Below are 20,584 nucleotides of genomic sequence, written 5' to 3'. Positions count from 1 at the left end.
TAAGTACATTTGACTCTGCATCTCCAGGGCTTGGGTGTTCCACAAACATTTGTTGGAGGAACTGGGGAAAGAAGCTGCCTGGCAGGTCCCTAAGAAAAGAGGACTTGCACCTTAAGGACAAGGGAAGGGTGACTGTGGATGGCCCGAGTCACCTCTTGCCTTTTCCCTCTCTCCCACATGGGCAGAGCTGGATGAACAAATGCAGGCAATGCTGTCGGGGGCCTGGAGGCAAAGGAGAGTGTTTTTCCACCTGGGTCCTCTGTGAAGTCTCTGAAAGAAGCCACATTCCTCTTTTGGCTGTGTTTTGCATGTGCTTTTTGTTTTTTGAGACCCAGGGTAAGCTTCCGCTACAGCTTGTTTCACTCAAGTCTTGAGGCAAAAATAACAGAATATTTTGGGCGTCTTCACAGAATTCATTGACATCTCCTTAGCGCTAACATCTTGAGTTAGTTCTCTCAAGTGCAAACCAGAGATTTTTTTTTTTTTTTTTTGTGTGTGTGTGTGTGTGTGTGTGAGAGAGAGAGAGAGACAGATGGAGAGAGATGAGAAGCATCAACTCATAGTTGCGGCACCTTAGTTGTTCGTTGTTTGCTTTCTCATATGTGCTTTGACTGGGCGGCTCCAGCTGAGTCAGCGACCTTGAGGTCATGTCTATGATCCCATGCTCAAGTTGGGGACCTTGGGGTTTCGAACCTGGGTCTTCAGCATCCCAGACCAATGTTCTATCCACTGTGCCACTGCCTGGTCAGGCCAGAGATTAATCTTGATAAATTATACTTACAGAATTAAATACTGCCCAATCACAGGTCTTTCAGCATTTAGACATAAATATTAGGCATCCTGCTAAGATGCCTATCTGGTTCAGGGCAGACATGTCAACCAACCAAAATGCACAATTCTCCTCCTTCTTCTTTTATTTATGTTCATATTTGAGATAGCTTCTTGTTTTTAAATTTTATTTATTGATTTTAGAGAGAGAGAGAGAGAGAGAAAGGGAGAGAGAGACAGACAGACACATTGACCTGTTCTTGTATGTGCCCTGAGCAGGGCTTGAACTCACTATTTTTGTGTTATCAGAACAATGCTCCAACCAACTGAGCAATTCAGCCTGGGCGGAGATAGCTTCTTTAGGGCTAATTTCAGGTAACTAAAAGAATCATGAAATAAATATCTCCCCCAACGATAACAGGGATACATGCAGAAAATTTTGAAAATACATAAAGAAGAAAATAAAAAAGCCCTATAAAATTCTGCTGTTGGGATAGTTACTGCAACATTTTGGTGTATTTTCTTTTTACACTTGTATATCTACGCAAATACTTTTATAGGCTCTATGAATATTTATATATGTGAATTGCCCTACAAAATTAGAACCAGACTTTATGTGCAGTTTCAAGAAGTTGCCTTTCCACGTGACATTAGACCATGAATGGTTTTGCATGCCGTTAAATGTTCTGTAGAACCCGGATATTTGCAGGTGGCAGCACATTCTACCCTATCTGCTGAGGTTTAACCCCATGCTCCCCAAGGGCGCACGGGGGCCCATCAGCCCAGCGAACAGCTCCGAAAGGAGGTTGGGCCTGGCTCACTAAATCAGGACTTGCTTTCTCATCACATTCCAGGTTCCCCGTGGAGGTCACCCACTTGTGTTTCATGGTCACCTGTCCTCAGGGAACCACAGCCTCCGTGGAGGCACGGGCTCACGGGGCAGGAGGGAAGCACGCCCTCACAGTCTTAACCCTGTCCTTGGCAGGGATTTGGGGGAAGGGTACGCAGAGGGCAGATCTGCTGGATTTTAACCTCTCCCCACTCTTCTTCTGGTGGAAGCTATGGCCCGTTCACTACCCTGTGATGCCTTTAAAGGGGGCCCTTATCAAGATCCAACCCTTTTCGTTGAAACCCTTGTTGCTGAAAATCTTTCTCAAATGGACAAGTCCATTTCCTCAGCTTAGTGAACACAGTAAATATAAATGACTTTTTCTTGCTTTATTGCAGCTGCTTGTCTAATGCCCCGAGCCCGTCATTCTGAAGTGAATTAATGAGTTATCACATCTCCAAACTAACCACATGTTCACACAATCTAAACACTCAGCCTCCAGCCCGAGCGCCCCTGCTCTGGGCACCCACGTCCTGTCTGGTGCTGGCACCAGTCCCAGATAGCACGGACACGGTTTTGTCACACCTATTTGTTATGTCCTTATTTCTCTTACTGGCCTATGAGGTCCTGGGGAGCGGGGCCTGGGCCTGACTCATGACGGGCACTCAATACATGTGTGTTCTACAGACGTGGACTCTCTCTCTCAGGTATGACTCATGACGGGCACTCAATACACGTGTGTTCTACAGACGTGGACTCTCTCTCTCAGGTATGACTCATGACGGGCACTCAATACACGTGTGTTCTACAGACGTGGACTCTCTCTCTCAGGTATGACTCATGACGGGCACTCAATACACGTGTGTTCTACAGACGTGGACTCTCAGGTATGACTCATGACGGGCACTCAATACACGCGTGTTCTACAGACGTGGACTCTCTCTCTCAGGTATGACTCATGACGGGCACTCAATACACGTGTGTTCTACAGACGTGGACTCTCTCTCTCAGGTATGACTCATGACGGGCACTCAATACACGTGTGTTCTACAGACGTGGACTCTCTTTCTCAGGTATGACTCATGACGGGCACTCAATACACGTGTGTTCTACAGACGTGGACTCTCTCTCTCAGGTATGACTCATGACGGGCACTCAATACACGTGTGTTCTACAGACGTGGACTCTCTCTCAGGTATGACTCATGACGGGCACTCAATACACGTGTGTTCTACAGACGTGGACTCTCTCTCTCAGGTATGACTCATGACGGGCACTCAATACACGTGTGTTCTACAGACGTGGACTCTCTCTCTCAGGTATGACTCATGACGGGCACTCAATACACGTGTGTTCTACAGACGTGGACTCTCTCAGGTATGACTCATGACGGGCACTCAATACACGTGTGTTCTACAGATGTGGACTCTCTCAGGTATGACTCATGACAGGCACTCGATACACGTGTGTTCTACAGACGTGGACTCTCTCTCTCAGGTATGACTCATGACAGGCACTCGATACACGTGTGTTCTACAGACTCGGACTCTCTCTCTCAGGTATGGGCTATCGATGCAGCAAACCGCAAACTGGGGCATAGATCCTCACGTGGGGTTCTTTCTTGACAACAGGAAGGAATACTGCCCTGGCTGGGTCGCTCAGTTGGCTAGAGCGTTGTCCTGATGTGCCCGAGTTGCGGGTTTGATCCCTGGTTGGGCACATGCAGGAATCAACCAGCGTGAATGCGTGAATGGGTGGAGCAGCGAGCCGGTGTTTCTCTCTCTCTCTCTCTCTCTTTCCCTGCCCTCCTTCTAAAACAATAATAATAAAAGCAGCAGCAGGAATACAACCACCACCACGACTGCTCTCCCATCCGCAGCAGCTAGGACAGACGGAACGCCATGTGCTGCAGACGGGTGTGTGCTATCTCAATGGGTCCCTACAAAGGCCGGAGGCAGTGGGTACTGATCTTATCTCTAGATTGAAGGTGAGGAGAGGCATTCTTGCCTAAGTGATACCGCTAAGAAGTGCTGATCAGAGACTGAAAACCAGGCTGGTTCTGAAAGCCACATGCCTAAACATGACACTTGATTTTTTAAGTTACTTGGGAGGGGATTATAATGAATACATGTAAGAATGCAGCAAAACAACCTGTAAAGAAAAATTCAGAATACCTCCTTTTTAATGTTACAAAAATGGGGATCGATTCAAGGCACTTAAAACATCCATTCCATTCCCTCCTCCCCTTTCCTTCTGAAATAGGGATAAGAAAAAAAAAGTGACTATGATTCTCTGAATATCCGCCCACGTTTGGCTTTATGGCTTGGTTAACTTGCAGTGATTTATGCCCACAGAGAGGAAATACAGATAAACACAACCCAGGAGTGCCAAGTTATTCTTTTTTGTCTTGGTGGGGGTGGACAGCCGTGGTTAGAGCCATGGGGCTGGGGGTGCTGCCTCTTTACACGATCAGGACCATCGGCTGCTCTTAGGAGCGGGGTGTCTCCTGCCACAAGCCCTTGCTGGTAAGTTTCAGTGGGCTCCGCCGGGCGAGGAAGGGCTTCCCCTCTACCTGCAGGACGTGTCTTTCTAAGTAGGAGACTAGCCTGGGCCAAGTGCTATACAGTTCAATCTTAAGGGTTCTATAAGCGCTTTAACGTTTCATTATATTGCTGCGTACTTTCACAGTATCACAATCAAATAGGTTGAGGGCCTGTATGGCCAGTATCCAGGGCCACCATCACAGCAGCCTGGCCCATGCAGGTTCGCACTGGATTCGGACAGTCAATAAAGAAACAATGGAGCCAAAAACTGGTGGGTGTAAAGCCAGAAGCCAAGGCCAGGGCCACTATCACAGCAGCCGCCTGGCCCATGCAGGTTCGCATTGGATTCGGACAGTCGGTAAAGAAACAACGGAGCCACAAACTGGTGGGCCATAGCCTTTAATTCTAGCTTGCACCCGACGGGCAAGTAAAAAATACACACTGGGCTCCAAAACCCACTCACATCAGTGCTCACAAAGCCACTGATTTATCCGAGTTTCCTAAAATCAAAGGTTTCTAGCTCACCAGATTTATTCTCCTCAGTTCCCCATCTCCTTCCTTATCCCAGATACAAACTACACAAACTGGCATCTCACTCAGCACTCCGCCATCTTGGCTGCTTCTCCTGGCCACATGGCCTCTTTCTGCTCTCTGCTCTCTGCTCTGCTCTCTCATGCTAATCATCCCAGGAACCAAGAGAGTAACTCCTGTTCTGCCCTCATTTTATAGTGTAGCTTCACAACCTCTAATCCAATATACAAAATAGGGAAGTCTCTAATACAAAGTCACTTCTCTGAGGCATGATTGGATTGTACTGCCCCACATCAAAAAGGGTAGGAAAGGCTTAATCCCAAAACCAAGCCCCAGGCTACAACGATCCTGCCTGCCCCCAACTCACAATATCACCTGGGCAACGGCCTCCACGTAGGCAGCGTTATCTTTAACAAAGTGAGCATAATATATTTTATCTGCCCAACAGTGGGCCATCATCTTTAATCCTAGCTTGCACCCAGTGGGCAAGTAAAAACACACACTGGGCTCCAAAACCTACTAATTCAGTGCTCACAAAGCTACTAACTTATCTGAGTTTCCCAGAATCAAAAGTTTCTAGCTCACCAGAATTATTCACCTCTGTTCCCCATCTCCTTCCTTCTCCCTGCACAAATTCTGCACACACTGGCTTCTCACTCAACACTCCGCCATCTTGGCTGCTTCTCCTGACCTCCTCCACGTGGCCTTTCTCTGCTCTCCTCTCTGCTCTCTCCTCTAATGATAATCTCAGGAACCAAGAGAGTAAGCTCCCGTTCTGCCCCCATTTTATAGTGTAGAAACTAAAACCTTTAATCCAATATACAAAATAGGGAAGTCTCTAATACAAAGTCACTTATCTGAGGCATGATGGGATTGCACCACCCCACATCAAAAAGGGTGGGAAAGGTTTAGTCCTAAAACCAAGCCCCAGGCTACAAGGATCCTGCCTGCCCATAGCCCGCCCCCAACACACATTAATATCACCCGGGTGACGAGCTTCCACGTGGGCAGCGCCATCTTTAACAAAGTGAGCATAATATATTCTGTCTGCCCAACAGGACCCTTTTCAGTTGGAGAAAATGAGACAGAGAATGAAAGAAACCACCTAGCTCCCTGTACACAATAGTAATTTAGTTGTCAGAGGTCAATTGACATCAACAACAAAAGTTCTTCTGTGCCTGACCTGTGGTGGTGCAGTGGATAAAGCGTCGACCTGGAAATCCCGAGGTCACCAGTTCGAAACCCTGGGCTTGCCTGGTCAAGGCACATATGGGAGTTGATGCTTCCAGCTCTTCCCCCCGTCTTTCTCTCCTCTCTGTCTCTCTCTCTCTGTCTCTCTCTTTCCCTCTCTTTCCTCTCTAAAATGAATAAATACAATAAAAATTAAAAAGTTTTTCTGCAAGTTCCCACTTTGTGGACAACCTCTGCAACCTAAGCCATAAATACTTTTCGTCAGGAACCTCAAACTACTCCATGGAAATAATCTCAGTTTAAGAAAGAATAAAATGGGTGAAGGTGGTCAAATGGTACAAAGTTACAGAACAGTAAGTTCTGGGGACATAATGTACGGCATGGTGTGACCACAGTCAACAACACTGTGTCGCGTATTTGAAAACTGCTGAAAGAGTAGATCTTAAATTTCTCATCACAAGGAACAAAATACACACCTATGTGAGGTGATGGATGTTTACCTACTGTGGTGATCATTTTGCAATAGATACATATTTCAAATCATTATGCTGTATACCTGAAATAAATGTTCCATGTCAATTATATCTCAGTAAAACTGGAAAAAAAAATTTAAAGGGCTCAGGAATTTTAATTTCTTTAAACTGATAAGAAAACCAAGACAGCAACTTGTAGCAGTGCCAAAGTCAGAAACTGGCAGAGGTCTCACTGAACAGGACAGTGTGGCTGACTCTAGTCAACTCAAGCATGGAGTTCTTTCTTGCTCCTTTGGCTCGCTGTTACATATATTCCCTCCCCCCGGAAGTGAGAAGAGGGGTGGGGGTGGGGGGGAGGCAGACAGACAGACTCCCACATGCGCCCAACTGGGATCCACCCAGCATGCCCACCAGGGGGCAATGCTCTGCCCCTCTGGGGCGTTGCTCCGTTGTAACCAGAGCCATTCAAGCGCCTGAGGTGGAGGCCATGGAGCCATCCTCAGCGCCCGGGCCAACTTTGCTTCAATGGAGCCCTGGCTGCGGGAGGGGAAGAGAGAGATGGAGAGAAAGGAGGGGGGGGGAAGTGGAGTAGCAGGTGGGGCTTCTCCTGTGTGCCTTGGCTGGGAATTGAACCCAGGACTTCCACATGCCAGGCAGATGCTCTACCACTGAGCCATCTGGCCAGGGCTGCTGTTACATATTAATGGTAGAGTACTATAAAGTGTCTGCTGACCGTGAAATGGCATATCACTGTTGTGGACCGTAAATGGCAAGAAACCATTGTAGATTCAAGGCTTAGCAAAAGGCTAAGTTCTCCCCCCTCCATCTCCATATTTGGCTATGATGCTGAGTATCTGCACCCACTCTACTTGCTTCCTTGGGTTGCTGGAAGCAATATACATGCCCTTCCTCTGATTCTTTGTTTGTTTCAGATGTTGGTAGATTTCACTGTATCCTCTTTTTGCCTTGGGAGAGTTCCTGTCTTAGCCTTGGATGTGCAACTTTGTATCAAGGTCCTTGATTTGCATATGGCTATATAATAAAGCAAACTGGGGCTATGGGACACTCAGATACTGCCAGGCAGTTTGAAGAGTCCTCCTGGTCCCATCGTTTTTGTTTTGACAAGTGTGTTTCCTCAATTCCGCACCCTTATTACGAGCCGCGCTGGTCCACGGCATATCGCCATTTCAGTTTCTCCTGCTTAGATCCTTTCAGAGCCCACATTCAGCCAAGAAAGCACAGGAAAGAAGGCACTTTGTCTCCCACATGCACCACCCACCGGCATCATGACTGCAACATTCCCCGTACATTCCTGAGCCTGTCTAAGCCACACCAACCACACTGCGCACTGAAGATTACAGAATCTGGGAGTTACAAGTAGGAGTAAAAGGAGCATCGTTAAAAATATCACAAGGACTGCAAACAGGATCTTTATAGAGGAGTGAGAATTAGCAAGGGTCTAGCAGCAGTCATGGCTATAATGCTATTAAAAACAAAACAAGACAAAAACCGTCCTGTTTTAAGACTACTGAACGAGGTTCTTCCCATATTTTAAAAAACAGGTCTAATATTCCCACAGAGAATGCATCAAAATCCTTCTGATCTACCTACCGCAATTCTATGATTTAGAAATCTAGAGCTGAGTGAATACTATACAGAAGACGACAGTTGCAAGTTACCTTGGTTACTATGTATATTATATATGTCCCTTACCTCCTGCTACCTCTGAAGGTTAATCACTACAGCCTTGGGATCTGGTGGTCCCTGAAATGCTCATTCCCCCCACTCCACCTCCTTGAAATCCTAGCAGCAGGGAATCCCCCTTCTCTCATTTGAGACCAGGTGGAGAGCACCGCTGAGTCCATGCTTTTAATCCCACAACTTCTAGTCTCTCAACACATCCTTCCTTTCTACCCAATCCTACTGCTCCCTCTGCCCCCATGTTTTCACTGCCTGGAAGGTGGAGTTTGGAAAGCCTTTTGTTCTATGAGGTGTGGTCCAGGCCTACCAAGTTAGACGTGTGCATAGGAATCCATAGCCACAGACTACGAGTCTAGAAGGCAGAGTAGGCCTGGTGCTTGTCAGTGAGGACGGGGCGTGGATTTATTTTCTTGGGAACCCTAATTCCATTTTTGTTCTAGTCTTTTCATTTTCACCTACCTTTTGTCCAAAACTGAAAAATATCACTAGCTGGATTTAGCACAGATTCTAAGAAATGGAAACAGGCTTGGAGATCATAAAATATACCATTTCCTGAAGTGTTTTCCAGACCACCACCCTGGCAGGGCGCCCTCCCAAAAAGGCTACCATGGCCTCACGAACTTGGGAAATGGCACAGTGCACCCACCTCCCGGCGTCGGAGCATATTAGACTCGGCAATGTCCCACAGTAAATGAACTATGTTAAACTCGCAAGCTAGCTTTTGTAGGGGGCTTGGGCCTCCCTTCCGAGGTCACAGGATCTCTATGGGAAAATGCTCTGAATTTCAAATCAAACTCACCATACTCTGAAAGCCTCCTACACATCATTGAATTTTCTTGATGGTAGCAGACATTCATAAAAACATTTTGTGACCCATCAAAGGTCTACAAGGTCAAAGTGGCAATAACTTTGCAATTAAAAATGTAAATGTGTTAAAAAAACATTTATGTGTTCATATATGTCAGCAAAAAGATTAAAAGTATACTTAAGGTGTTTTCCTCCCTCCCTCCGTCCCCCCTCCCTCCCCTTCTTTCCTTCTTCTTATCCTCCCTCCCTCCTCTCTCTCCCTCCCTCCCTCCCTCCCTCCCTTCTTTCTTTCCTTCCATTTGGACAGCCCAGGGCACTGACATGTATCAAAAGAATTTCACAGTTTCAAGACTGGACTGAATACTGAACTGCCCTACATAAAGATACAAAATCCATGCTCAAAGAGGCTTTTTTTTTTTTTTTAAAGCGCCAGCAAAGCTTGTTACATCTCAAAATTGCTCAGAGGCCCAGGTCAAGGCTGGTGGCCTTTGTTACTATTTTCGAAGTTAGACAACTGTTCACCCAGAGAGGATTAAAATGGTGGATTTGTGGTGTAAGATGAAAACCGTCTGGAGCTGATATGGAATCCAAACTAGCGGATGTCTACATGAAATCAAACACCTGGATGGACACACAGGAGATAAAGTAGTTGTCTACACAATTTCTATACGTATCAGGACATCATGTTGATCTTAAAACTACACACTTGACTATTTTTCCCCCATATTCCATCCCAGCATTCTTGTGCCACATATATCTATAGCGAAAAAACTCAAGGGGGCAGATGGTCCATGGGCACCATATTTTAGTTCAAATGTAGAATAATGTTTGGATACTGTCATGAAGGCAAACTATGTATTACTGTGACAACCAATTTAGAAAGAACTGCTGCATTACTCAGGGAAGGGCTGGGATGCATCCTGAAAGGTATCGGAATATTAATATTGACATTCAATGAAAACACTGTAGAGAGGCAATATACCAATACGAAGCCAGAAGAGTCAATGATTTCTTTCTATTATTTCTATTTTATTGATTTATTGCTTTCTGTTTTTTTCAGTACTTTTACAGGGGCGGTGGGAAAACAGTGGACCATAAATACACCTTTCTGGCAAACCTACCTTAAGCCTTTTAGCAGAGAAAAGGGGCCAGGCTGTCAACTGTGATGTAGGTAGGTGAGGACAGAGAACAGGTGGGGAAGGAACCAACATTGAACGCGTATATTTATGAGGCACTCTATACATGTTCCTTCATTTCTATCTGAACGAAAGCCTGGGGTATAAATCTTTGAACCTTTTTTATACACAAAGAAAATCAACTCAGGGAACTTCTATGAGCTGGCTGAGATCAGGGAGCAGGTACCTGCCTAGGGATGTCAACTCTGAGCTCTGTGTTCTTTCATGACACCAACCCGCCTGCCACAGGGAGAGAGGTGTTTCGTGCAAACCAAAATACACATGGACAGAATGGAATTTTGCTGTTTAAAGCAACAACTGCACAGTCATAAGAATGGCAAGTTGTGCTTATATCGCCAGAAACCTAATACTGAAATGACTTTAATCAACACCATTGATCCCACACAAAGAGACACATCCAGAGATATTAAGAATGGCCTCGGAGGGCATGGCTTTGCAGTCCTGTAACCACATGTATTTTATATTGTTTTCCTCATGCCCACCAGAGTCGGAGGAATTTTTTATAAGGCACACGAACATTCCTTCCTGTTTCAACACTCAAAGACTGAAAGGAATGAGCCACATGCAGAACGGTACAAATGCATGAGTCTAACAGACCTTAGAGTGGTGTAAATTTTGCATTACGGCAGTCCTTGGTCCGTGCACATTTGTCAGAATTCAAATAGACTGTTTCCAGCAGTCTTCTTATCCATGACAATGAACTCCGAAGAATACATTATATGGCACTATCTATGTAATTCTTTAATTATTTGTTTTTCAAACACATTGAACAGAGAAGAATTATCAAGTTAAAGTGACATTTTAGAATTTTCCTGATTACAAATTATTTCATGGTTACAGCCATATCTGCCCTGTTTGCTTCAGATGCAGAATGCCTGATGTGCTACACTAGAGCTATCCTCAATCAATTTGTACTATCTTGAGGGTGTGTGTGTGTGTGTGTGTGTGTGTGTGTGTGTATGTGTACTAAAAGGAACACTTGTTTTCTAGAATTGCCTTCATTTTCCAAGTCTGCGATATATGGGCTAGTTTATAGATTTAACGACAAATAGCATATACTACAAGCTGTGTAACACCATAAGGACATCATTACAAGACTAATGTCTGAATGGACCAAACCTTGGTGTTCCCAATTTTTTTTTTTTTGTGCGTGTCTAGTTTGACTGCTCTTCAATATAGGAAACCACAAACATTGCTAAGGCACTGACATTTATTTTTCTTCCAAACATTCCCCGACTATTACGTTCTACTGTTTAGAAACAGCAACCGGAGAAACCAACACAGTGAAGGGACAGGGCTGCTGGAAGCCGTTTATTCTATTTTGATCCCAGAGAAAGAAGAGAGTTTGTCAGCTCTGAAAAGTGGAGCGAGTAGCGAGCAACGACACTCAGTGACGAGGGAGAAGCAGAGTTCTACAGGAACAGCTCAGGGAGACTGAGTCTGCAAGACACCTCAGCAGGCGGGCCGGGACACTTGGCAAACGTGCAAAGGACCTTAATTGCCAGTGGGGCTGTCACTAAAATCCAGGTACATGTGGGGTGAGATTAAAACTGACCCAGGAGGGAAGTTACTCACCACATCGAAGGCAGTAAACACGTGACAGTAGTGGTGATTGGACTTCAAATCTTTTGTGATGTAAGCAAACGTTGAGAGGTCTTCTGGGTCCTGGGCGGCACAGGAGATATTACGAATTTCATGCTCCGCAATTATGTTCTGGAAGAAATGACATAAATGACCATTGTTTTCACTGGCAAACCAGCATTATTTTAGAACCAAGGCAAATGACCTGAGAAATGACTGCTTTCTTTCTCCCTTTCTAGAATGTTCCAGACCAGCAACATTCTCCAACATACTATCTATCCATGGGTAAATGTATGCCAGGTATGGAAGGCATGTTTTCTTTAATTAAAAACAACCTGGCCTGACCAGGCGGTGGCACAGTGGATAGAGCATGGGACCGGGACGCGGAGGACCCAGGCTTGAGACCCCGAGGTCGCCAGCTTGAGAGCAGGCTCATCTGGTTTGAGCAAAAGCTCACCAGCTTGAGCCCAAGGTTGCTGGCTCGAGCAAGGGGTCACTCCCTCTGCTGTACCTCCTGGTCAAGGCACATATGAGAAAGCAATCAATGAACAACTAAGGTGCAGCAACAAAGAATTGATGCTTCTCATCTCTCCTTTCCTGTCTGTCTGTCCCTATCTATCCCTCTGTCTCTAGTACAAAAAAATTCAACAAAAACCCCCACAAAACCACCTAAAATGGTCCTGTCCTGGAGCAGGGGTTCTCACCAGCGGTGTGCACAGAAGCAGTCGGTGGGGCAGACGCTTCTTTAGAAAAAGTAATCACTAATCAGTTTACCGTTTCCATCCCCCATGGACACCTAGAGCTGCCTCCTGCTTACTCTCTCTGGGTTCCCCTGCCACGTTCTGCTTGCTGGGGGGAACCCTGTCCCAGGGAGGCTGGTCCTGCACCATCTTCCGGCCTACTGTCTTGCTGCCTGCCCCCCACCCCCGCCCCAGCAAAGGCAGGTGTAGAAGGAGGCAGCAGGCAGGTGGACACACCAAGGTGCTGTCTCTTGAAGACGCCATGGGGGCTAAGGTGCAGGGGTGGGATGAGGGAAATGCCACACTGCACTATTTAGGCCTTGGATGCCTTGCTTGACATGGGACCCTGGGGATGACAACACTTTACTAAGTGGGATACCCACCCACCGTGTACAACTATGCATGGTTATAGGATACTTACAGGTAGAGAATTTGGTACACAGAGCATGAAAGTGCCTTATGCAAGGCATGTCATAGAGCTGGGACTGAAATTTGGGGGTGACTGAGTGCAGAGGTTGGGAACTTAAATAACTGCAATGCCCCCTCATCCCCACCTATCTCTCACTGATTTAACATTTCATCTTTCTCTCTGTAGCTTTTTTTATTTTTAGTGAGAGACAGAGACAAAGGGAGAGAGACAAGAAGCATCAATTCGTAGTTGTGGCACTTTAGTTGTTCTTTGCTTTTTTATATGTGCCTTGACCAGGGGGGTAGCTCCAGCGAAGCCAGTGACCCCTTGCTCAAGCCAGTGATCATAGGGTCGTGTCTATGATCCCACAATCAAGCCAGATGAACCTGAGCTCAAGCCGGCAACCTCGGGGTTTCAAACCAGGGTCCTCAGTGTCCCAGGTCAACGCTCTCTCCACTGCCTCACCACCTGGTCAGGTTCTGTATCTTTCTTTTTTTTTTAAAGTTGGTACTCTTTTTTTTTTTTCCAGGGACAGAGAGTCAGAGAGAGGGATTGACAGGGACAGATAGACAGGAACAGAGAGAGATGAGAAGCATCAATCATCATCAGTTTTTCATTGCGACACCTTAGTTGTTCATTGATTGCTTTCTCATATGTGCCTTGACCGCGGGCCTTCAGCAGACCGAGGAACTCCTTGCTCGAGCCAGTGACCTTGGGTCCAAGCTGGTGAGCTTTTAGTTCAAGCCAGATGAGCCTGCGCTCAAGCTGGTGACCTCGGGGTCTTGAACCTGGGTCCTTCCGCATCCCAGTCCGATGCTCTATCCACTGCACCACCACCTGGCCAGGCTGTAACATTTCTTTATGCCAACTCTCTGCCAGCCCCTCATCCCAACCTGCCTCTAAGAATAACTGGTGGGAAGTACGTGAGGAAAGTTTTAAGTACCATTATCCTGAAGCACAGAAGGACCAGGGGGCATCAATGGTAGCAAACCCCTGCTAGAAACTTCTTTTGATACAAAGATGTTTTTAAAAAGCAAAACATTTCACATAATTGTGCAATCATTTCTTTATCTTCTAATATCCCATTTATGTTTTTTTGCAGTTGTCATAGACCGAAAACCCTCAATGCTTGTTACCCTAATTGCACAGCCTTAAATAACCTGTTGGCAATATAATGTTCCATGTATACCCATCGATGCCAACAAATGTGTACAAAATGTCTTTCCCTGCCGGCACCCCCAGCAAGGACTTCATGTCCCTCATTCTACTGAGCTGTGTCTGGGAAGTAATTACAGAATTAACACATAAAAGAAAATTAAATTAAGACATTCTTCACCGGGCGCCCTTCCTGTAATGTTGACACTACATGCGGCGCTCTGTCAAAAATAACTCAAATTGAAATTGGAATCCTGTAAGCAAGGAACCTTCTACTGCAAGCTACAGTTCTGAAGTGGAAGGTCATGCCCCTTTTCTGGCATTCAGATTACATTTCTTCAAACACAAATCTAAATTAGACAGGAGTGAGTTTTAAAATGAATTTAAAAACAGTAAGACCTACAAAGTCTTTACGGGTACAATGTCAGCAGTCGCTGAGAGCCTCCACCGTCAGTTTAACTGGGGCTCTCAGTGCCTCGGGAAGTCTGGCAGATTTGGTCTCACCTGGGTCAGGATCCACTATTACTGGAAATAGAACATGGCTCCAACTGCTAACTAAATTGGCATTTCGTGTTCTTGCGATCATTTACTAGCATCAGGTGGATCAACTTCTTGGGAAAGCATTACAGTGAAAAGTGCTCTGTGTTTTTTGTGGGCTTGAGTTCCCCAAATCTTGCAAAATTATAAGATGTCATGCTTAATGATTTTCATTGGTGTGTGACAGCATCGTAACCCTGGGAAAAACTGTAAAGTAGATATAGTGCATCTTTCGAGACCTCCCTTTATTATGGCCTGCATGTCTGTGTCCTCCCCAATTTATGTCTTGCAATATCAACCCCCAATGTGATGGTTTTTGGAGGTGGGGACTTAGGGAGGTGAACTGGGTCATGAGAGTGGAGACCCCATGAATGGGATTAGTGCCCATGCGCTGAGCTAGCTTGCTCTCTCTGCCACGTGAGGACGCAGCAGAAAGACGGCCACCTATGAACCAGGGAATGGGTTCTCCTCAGACACTGAATCGCTGGTCACTGGCTCTTGGACTTCCCAGCTTCCAGAACTGTGAGAAACAAATGTTTATTGTTCAACAACCCAGTCTACGTTAACTTATTACAGTAGCCTCAATAAATTAAGACATTTTTCCTGGGTCTTCTTGATCTTCCCCCGATTTTCTGGAAACTCCCTGTCCCCACTTCTCTATTCCCTAGGAGCCCAGGGCTGTCTTTTAACTGCTCCTTCCGGCTACCCTCCTCTGGGTTACTCCCTGCTTCAAAAACAGCCTCCTCTCCCACTGCCTAAACTTTTACTTCTCTGTTGCCGTGGTCGAAATTGGAGGGAAGACAAGCTAATAAAAAATTCTATACTCAATTAAGAATAATAGTTTATCATCCTAACTGGCACTTAAAATACAGTTAGGATCACAGACACAGAGAACAGACTGATGATTACTAGAGGGGAGAGGGGTTGGGCGACTGGGTGAAAAAGGTGAAGGGATCATGAAACACAGAGTGGTAGTTACGAGAGTCATGGGGATGTGAAGTACAGCAGAGGGAATAGAGTCAGTAACATTACAGTAACTCTGTGTGGCGCCAGGGGGGTACTGGACATATTGGAGAGAACACTTTGTAAAGTATATGACTGTCTAACCACTACAATGCATGCCTGAAACTAAAACAAAATAATATTGAATATAAACTGTAACTGAAAAATATTTTAAAGATACTGTTATGTGAATGCATCTTGATGGCCTGGCCCGCATAGGGAAGTATTTTTGAGCAGGACTTGATGTATCTGCAGTGCCAGAACGTGGGGAGGGCCTGGGATCTCACTACTGAAACACTGCCATCACTTCACTGTCATCATGACGGACAGATGACGCACCTCGCAGTGGTAGTCAACCTGATCCCTACCGCCCACTAGTGGGAGTTCCAGCTTTCGTGGTAGGTGGTAGCGGAGCAACCAAAGGATAAATAAAAAGATAGATTTAACTATAGTAAGTTGTTTTATGAAGATTTATTCTGCCAAACAGTGAAAATCCAACATAAAATACTTGGTAATTATTATTATATACTTTAACTTGCTGTAACTCTGCTTTATAAATTGTATAAAGTTACTTCCCTACTTTATAAATCACCATTACTGTGGAACCGGTGGGCGGTTAGAAAATTTTACTACTAACAGAGATACAAAAGTGGACTGTAGGTATAAAAAGGTTGACTACCCCTGGAAGTGAACCCCTGCTACGTTGCTCCGCCTCCTATCTAAGCATGTTCTAAGGCAGCGGTTCTCAACCTGTGGGTGGCGACCCCGGTGAGGGTCGAACGACCAAAACACAGGGGTCGCCTAAAGCCATCAGAAAATACATATTTATTATACAATATTTCCAATGGCTTTAGGCGACCCCTGTATTTTGGTCTTTCGACCCCCGCCGGGTCGCGACCCACAGGTTGAGAACCGCTGTTCTAAGGAGCCCGGAGCTTTTAAACTGGCTCTAGAGAAGCACTGGGGAGGGGCTCACCATGCCCCTCCTTTGGGACAGAAAGCCAGACAGCTCCCTTCGACAAGGAGAGTGTTGATTCTTTTTCCATCTGTTCCCTTTCATCACGTTGAGGAATAGCTAAAGAAGTGTCTGATGGGCAGGCGCAGAGTAGAATTTGGTCTACAATTAATAGAGAGGTTCTGAGAAGGATGCGCGACAATGAAGTGAGAGCGCCTAGACGTCGCCCCTCCCCGCCCTTCCTGCTCCGGGTTCTCTCAGGCAGCCCCCCCCCCAGCGGCCCCTCCTCCACCTCCCTGCTCCGGGTTCTCTCAGGCAGCCCCCCCCCCCCAGCGGTCCCTCCCTGACCTCCCTGCTTGGGGTTCTCTCAGGCAGCCCCCCCCTCCCCACCCCAGGGTCCCCTCCAGCGCTCCCTGCTCCAGGCTCTCACAGACAGCCCCCCCCCCCCAGCGGCCCAGGTAGGGGTCCCCCCCCAGCGGCCCCTCCCCAAGCAGAGGCGCTTGTCCAGGGCCAACCGAAGACAAGAGCAGAGTGGGGGATGCTAATGAGAACAGCAGGCACGCATGCTTAATAGGCCCTTATTTTTTACTCCAAAAAACAACAGGCACTTATTTAGGCAAATGTTCTGAATTGTTTTGTGCCTAAAAAATAGCATAAGCCCTGATTGAAGCTGGCATTCCAAACCAGCAAACAAACATAAACCAAACCCTGGCACTGCGCCATTCCTAATTTAGCGGGGTGGAAATGCTGAGGATGGGGTCAGGCAGGGAGGCTAAATGCAGCCCACCCTCATCCAAGCACTGGGTGTGGGGACCTGCCACCTCTGGAAGACCCCCTGACCTGAAGACAGGTCTGTAGCTAAACGGTCCTGGACTACTGGCTGGATGCCATGCTAGAGCTGCTCTGAGCCACGGATCTACAGAAGCGGACGTGCTTTAGCTACAACATTTTAGTATTCAAGTGATTCCAAGCCCCATTTTAAAATTCAAGATCGTTTTCCACTTCTTCTTTCTTGAAGCAGGCTTAGTAATTCATTTCCTAAGTTAGTAGGCAAGAAATTTTAGTTTATAACAAGGCACCTAACCCTTACCCTTGAACTCAGCCAAAGCCGCATTTATTATAGTGAAAGGAAAGAAATACTTTCCGGGCAGGTTCGCCTTTCACACGGTCTAATAGGGCTAGGAGGAACGGAAGTGTAAATTTTGTGTGTGTGTGTGTGAGTGTGACAGAGACAGAGAGAGAGAGGAAGAGAGAGAGAGAGAGAGACAGGGACAGATAAGGAGGGAGAGAGATGAGAAGCATCAATTCTTTGTTGCGGCACCTCAGTTGTTCATCAATTGCTTTCTCATATGTGCCTTGACTGGGAAGCTGCAGCAGACCTAGTAACCCTTTGCTCAAGCCAGTGACCTTGGGCTCAAGTCAGCAACCATGGGGTCATGTCTATGATCCCATGCTCAAGTTGGCAACCCCAAGCTCAAGCTGGTGAGCCTACGCTCAAGCTGGTGAGCCTGCACTGAAGCTAGTGAGCCCACACTCAAGCCGGCAACTTTGGGGTTTTGAACCTAGGTCCTCCGCGTCCCAGTCCAACACTCTATCCACTGCACCACCGCCCAGTCACGCGGAACAGAAGTGTAAATAACAGAATTACCCATTTTATGCAAACTGGTTGGTAGAAGGCAGCTGTGGAGTGCCAGACGTGTCAGGTTAGGTGGTGGGAAAGTCAAGTTTTGGTCCTTCCCCAAGACGGACTGGCTGTATGACTGTGAGGCAGCCCTTTAGCGAAGGTTCTGAGACCTTTGGGTTATGCTATCTGTCCAGTGCAGGCTGAACACCCCTCTCTGGTGTACAGGGCAGGGTGGTTAGGAGAGGGCTGTTTATGAATAAAGAGCAATGAACACATCAAATGTGAATGTCAAGGTGTAACTTTTGGTTGGGCCTAGTGGCCACTAGTAGCTTAAGTGGCAAAGTCTTCAAATATGTCCACGTGTTCCAAGTCCTTCACTGCAAGTCAAAGTGGCGACCAAGGCGACACTTCCTGGGGTGGGATCTCTGGTACAGACTGACAGCGGGGCCTGGAGTTTGCCCATGTGCTCCTTCCCTGCTGTGGGCGTTAGAGATTGGTCTTTGCTGCCGGACACAGGGGCATACACAGCTGCCACGGCGGACGCTGCGAGAATCCAGGTGTGTGAGCACAGTCCCTTCCACGCCACAACTTGAAGGAGCATGAAACTTCAACCATGGGTCCTCCATGACTTCTGAAACCAGCCTGCAGCCCTGGTTGTTGGCAGTGCTTCTCAGCCTCTGCCGTCCAACTTCACCAGGATGGCTTTATACCATTTCTTTTTCTACCCCTCTAAATACAGTCTGTCTACCTCAGCTTCTCACTGAGGCAACTAGACTGTTGCCTTCAGTCATCTGCTCTCTCCCTATTTACTGTCAGATGGGGGTCAATCGGGGACATTGCAGGACACTGGGATGGGGAACCCTGAATGGCCAGCTGAGGTCAATGTCCCCACATTACTGAAAAATCCAGGCACTTGCACTTGTCACATAGTCCTAAAGAGGTTGGCTCCACCTGCCACCAACATGTGCACTTTGCCTTCGCTCTAGATTTGAAAATATGCAGAGGACCACCCTGAGGACTAAGAAGATATGCTGGCCTTCTTTATTTAGTGTCTTTATTCACACAAAATTACCTTTTGCATATCTCTTGGTGCTTATACTTCCAAAGCATCGTCATCAGTAAGCAGAGATCTAATTATTGGCAATTGAAGCAGAAGTATCTGTCTCCTTACGGAATAGAGATCTAGTTCTAAGACCCTTGATGCAACAGAGCTCTCTCATTCCTCTCATCCCAGAGAGCAGCTAGAGAGGAGCTATCACTACAGATCACCCTGCCATGCCACCAAATCCATGGAATGATAGCCTTAAGGGTCTGGGAACTTCGCAGGGCAAATACCGCTTGCTTAGAAATGGTCAGAATCCAAGCCTGCTAAGGTTGTTAATCTAAGAGAATGTCAAACTCATACATTGAAAACACACTGCTATTCACGGTTTTCAAATGCAAACGGGGTAAAGACAGTTGCTCCAAGTCAGAAAAAACACCCAAATGCCAAAACCTTTCTTGAGACTCGTGACAATAGCAATGGTATCTTCAATGAGCGTTCCATGAAGTTTTGGAACTTTCAAAACCAACTGACTATATTTTAAGGATAATGGAAGTTTATGCACTAGTGAAAATGCTTCCAAGAAATAAAAAAAGCAAATCAATTGGGATTTTTCTGATTAAGTCTCCACAATTGTGATCTGATGAAAACAAATGTCACCAAGATATCACAGAATTGAAACTAACATTCCACATAAGGCATGTGACTCTGAGTGTGCTTTGGGTATCACCAGCCAGCATGATCACACTGGGTTATAAGCTTTCTGCTTGGTTTTCAGAACTAGACAGGGAGGCTGTTTCCCTAAGTAGATGTGGGAGGCTTGGGCATATCTACCTGCTAATGCAGCAATCTCCTTCACTACAGAAAAAATAATAATCAAGAAAATTTGAGTTGGTTGATTCAGATGTTCAGGTTTATTATAGACACCCAAGCATCATTCCCCACAGGACTTCCCCAGTATCTGAGTCGGGGTGCCCAGGCTCTAAGCTGTCATTGTTTAAGGTCACCTGTTATATGACTTTCTGACCCCTTTCTCCAAAATGGAGTGGGTCCAGGGGGGAAAGTCTGGGTGGGAAGTCTGGAAACAAGTGGGTTTTCTCACCAGTGGGGATCACCTCCATTTCCCCCCTTCTATACTTCATCGGTTGGAAGGTGTAGGAATGAAACACACGGGCACTGGGAGGTTCTGCGAGGCAGAGCCAGTCAGCTCTGAGTCCACGGAGAGTGAGCGAGTTCACACCCAAGCATTCTGGCACTGTCATCTTTGCCAAGAAAGGAACTCTGGAACACCTTTTAAGTAACAGGTAACCCAGCTGTCCACACTCAGCTTTAGAGACCCCAAGCTCTTCCCACTGTGAGTACAAAGTCCCAGCAGAGTGCCAGCACGGCCTGGGCTTCCTTTCTGATCATCTCTCTCTCTCTCTCTCTCTTTTTTTTTTTGTATTTTTCTGAAGCTGGGAACGGGGAGGCAGTCGGACAGACTCCCGCATGCACCCGACC

General features: G+C 46.5%; 1 protein-coding gene across 7 annotated transcripts in view; it reads right to left on the bottom strand.

Moving 5' to 3' along the window:
* The window catches only part of ANKS1B (ankyrin repeat and sterile alpha motif domain containing 1B), a 1,043,795-nt gene that overhangs the window by 15,289 nt on the left and 1,007,922 nt on the right, over positions 1-20,584 (bottom strand). For all 7 annotated transcript variants that reach the window (XM_066357188.1, XM_066357179.1, XM_066357202.1 and 4 more), the window contains one exon: positions 11,615-11,752. In XM_066357188.1, coding sequence (XP_066213285.1) covers positions 11,615-11,752 — 138 coding nt within the window. The remainder of the gene's footprint in view (positions 1-11,614; positions 11,753-20,584) is intronic.

This window comes from Saccopteryx leptura, chromosome 1 (genome assembly GCF_036850995.1).
Source record: "Saccopteryx leptura isolate mSacLep1 chromosome 1, mSacLep1_pri_phased_curated, whole genome shotgun sequence".
In the NCBI taxonomy this organism is placed as follows: domain Eukaryota; kingdom Metazoa; phylum Chordata; class Mammalia; order Chiroptera; family Emballonuridae; genus Saccopteryx; species Saccopteryx leptura.
This window is presented reverse-complemented; position numbering and strand designations above follow the sequence as displayed.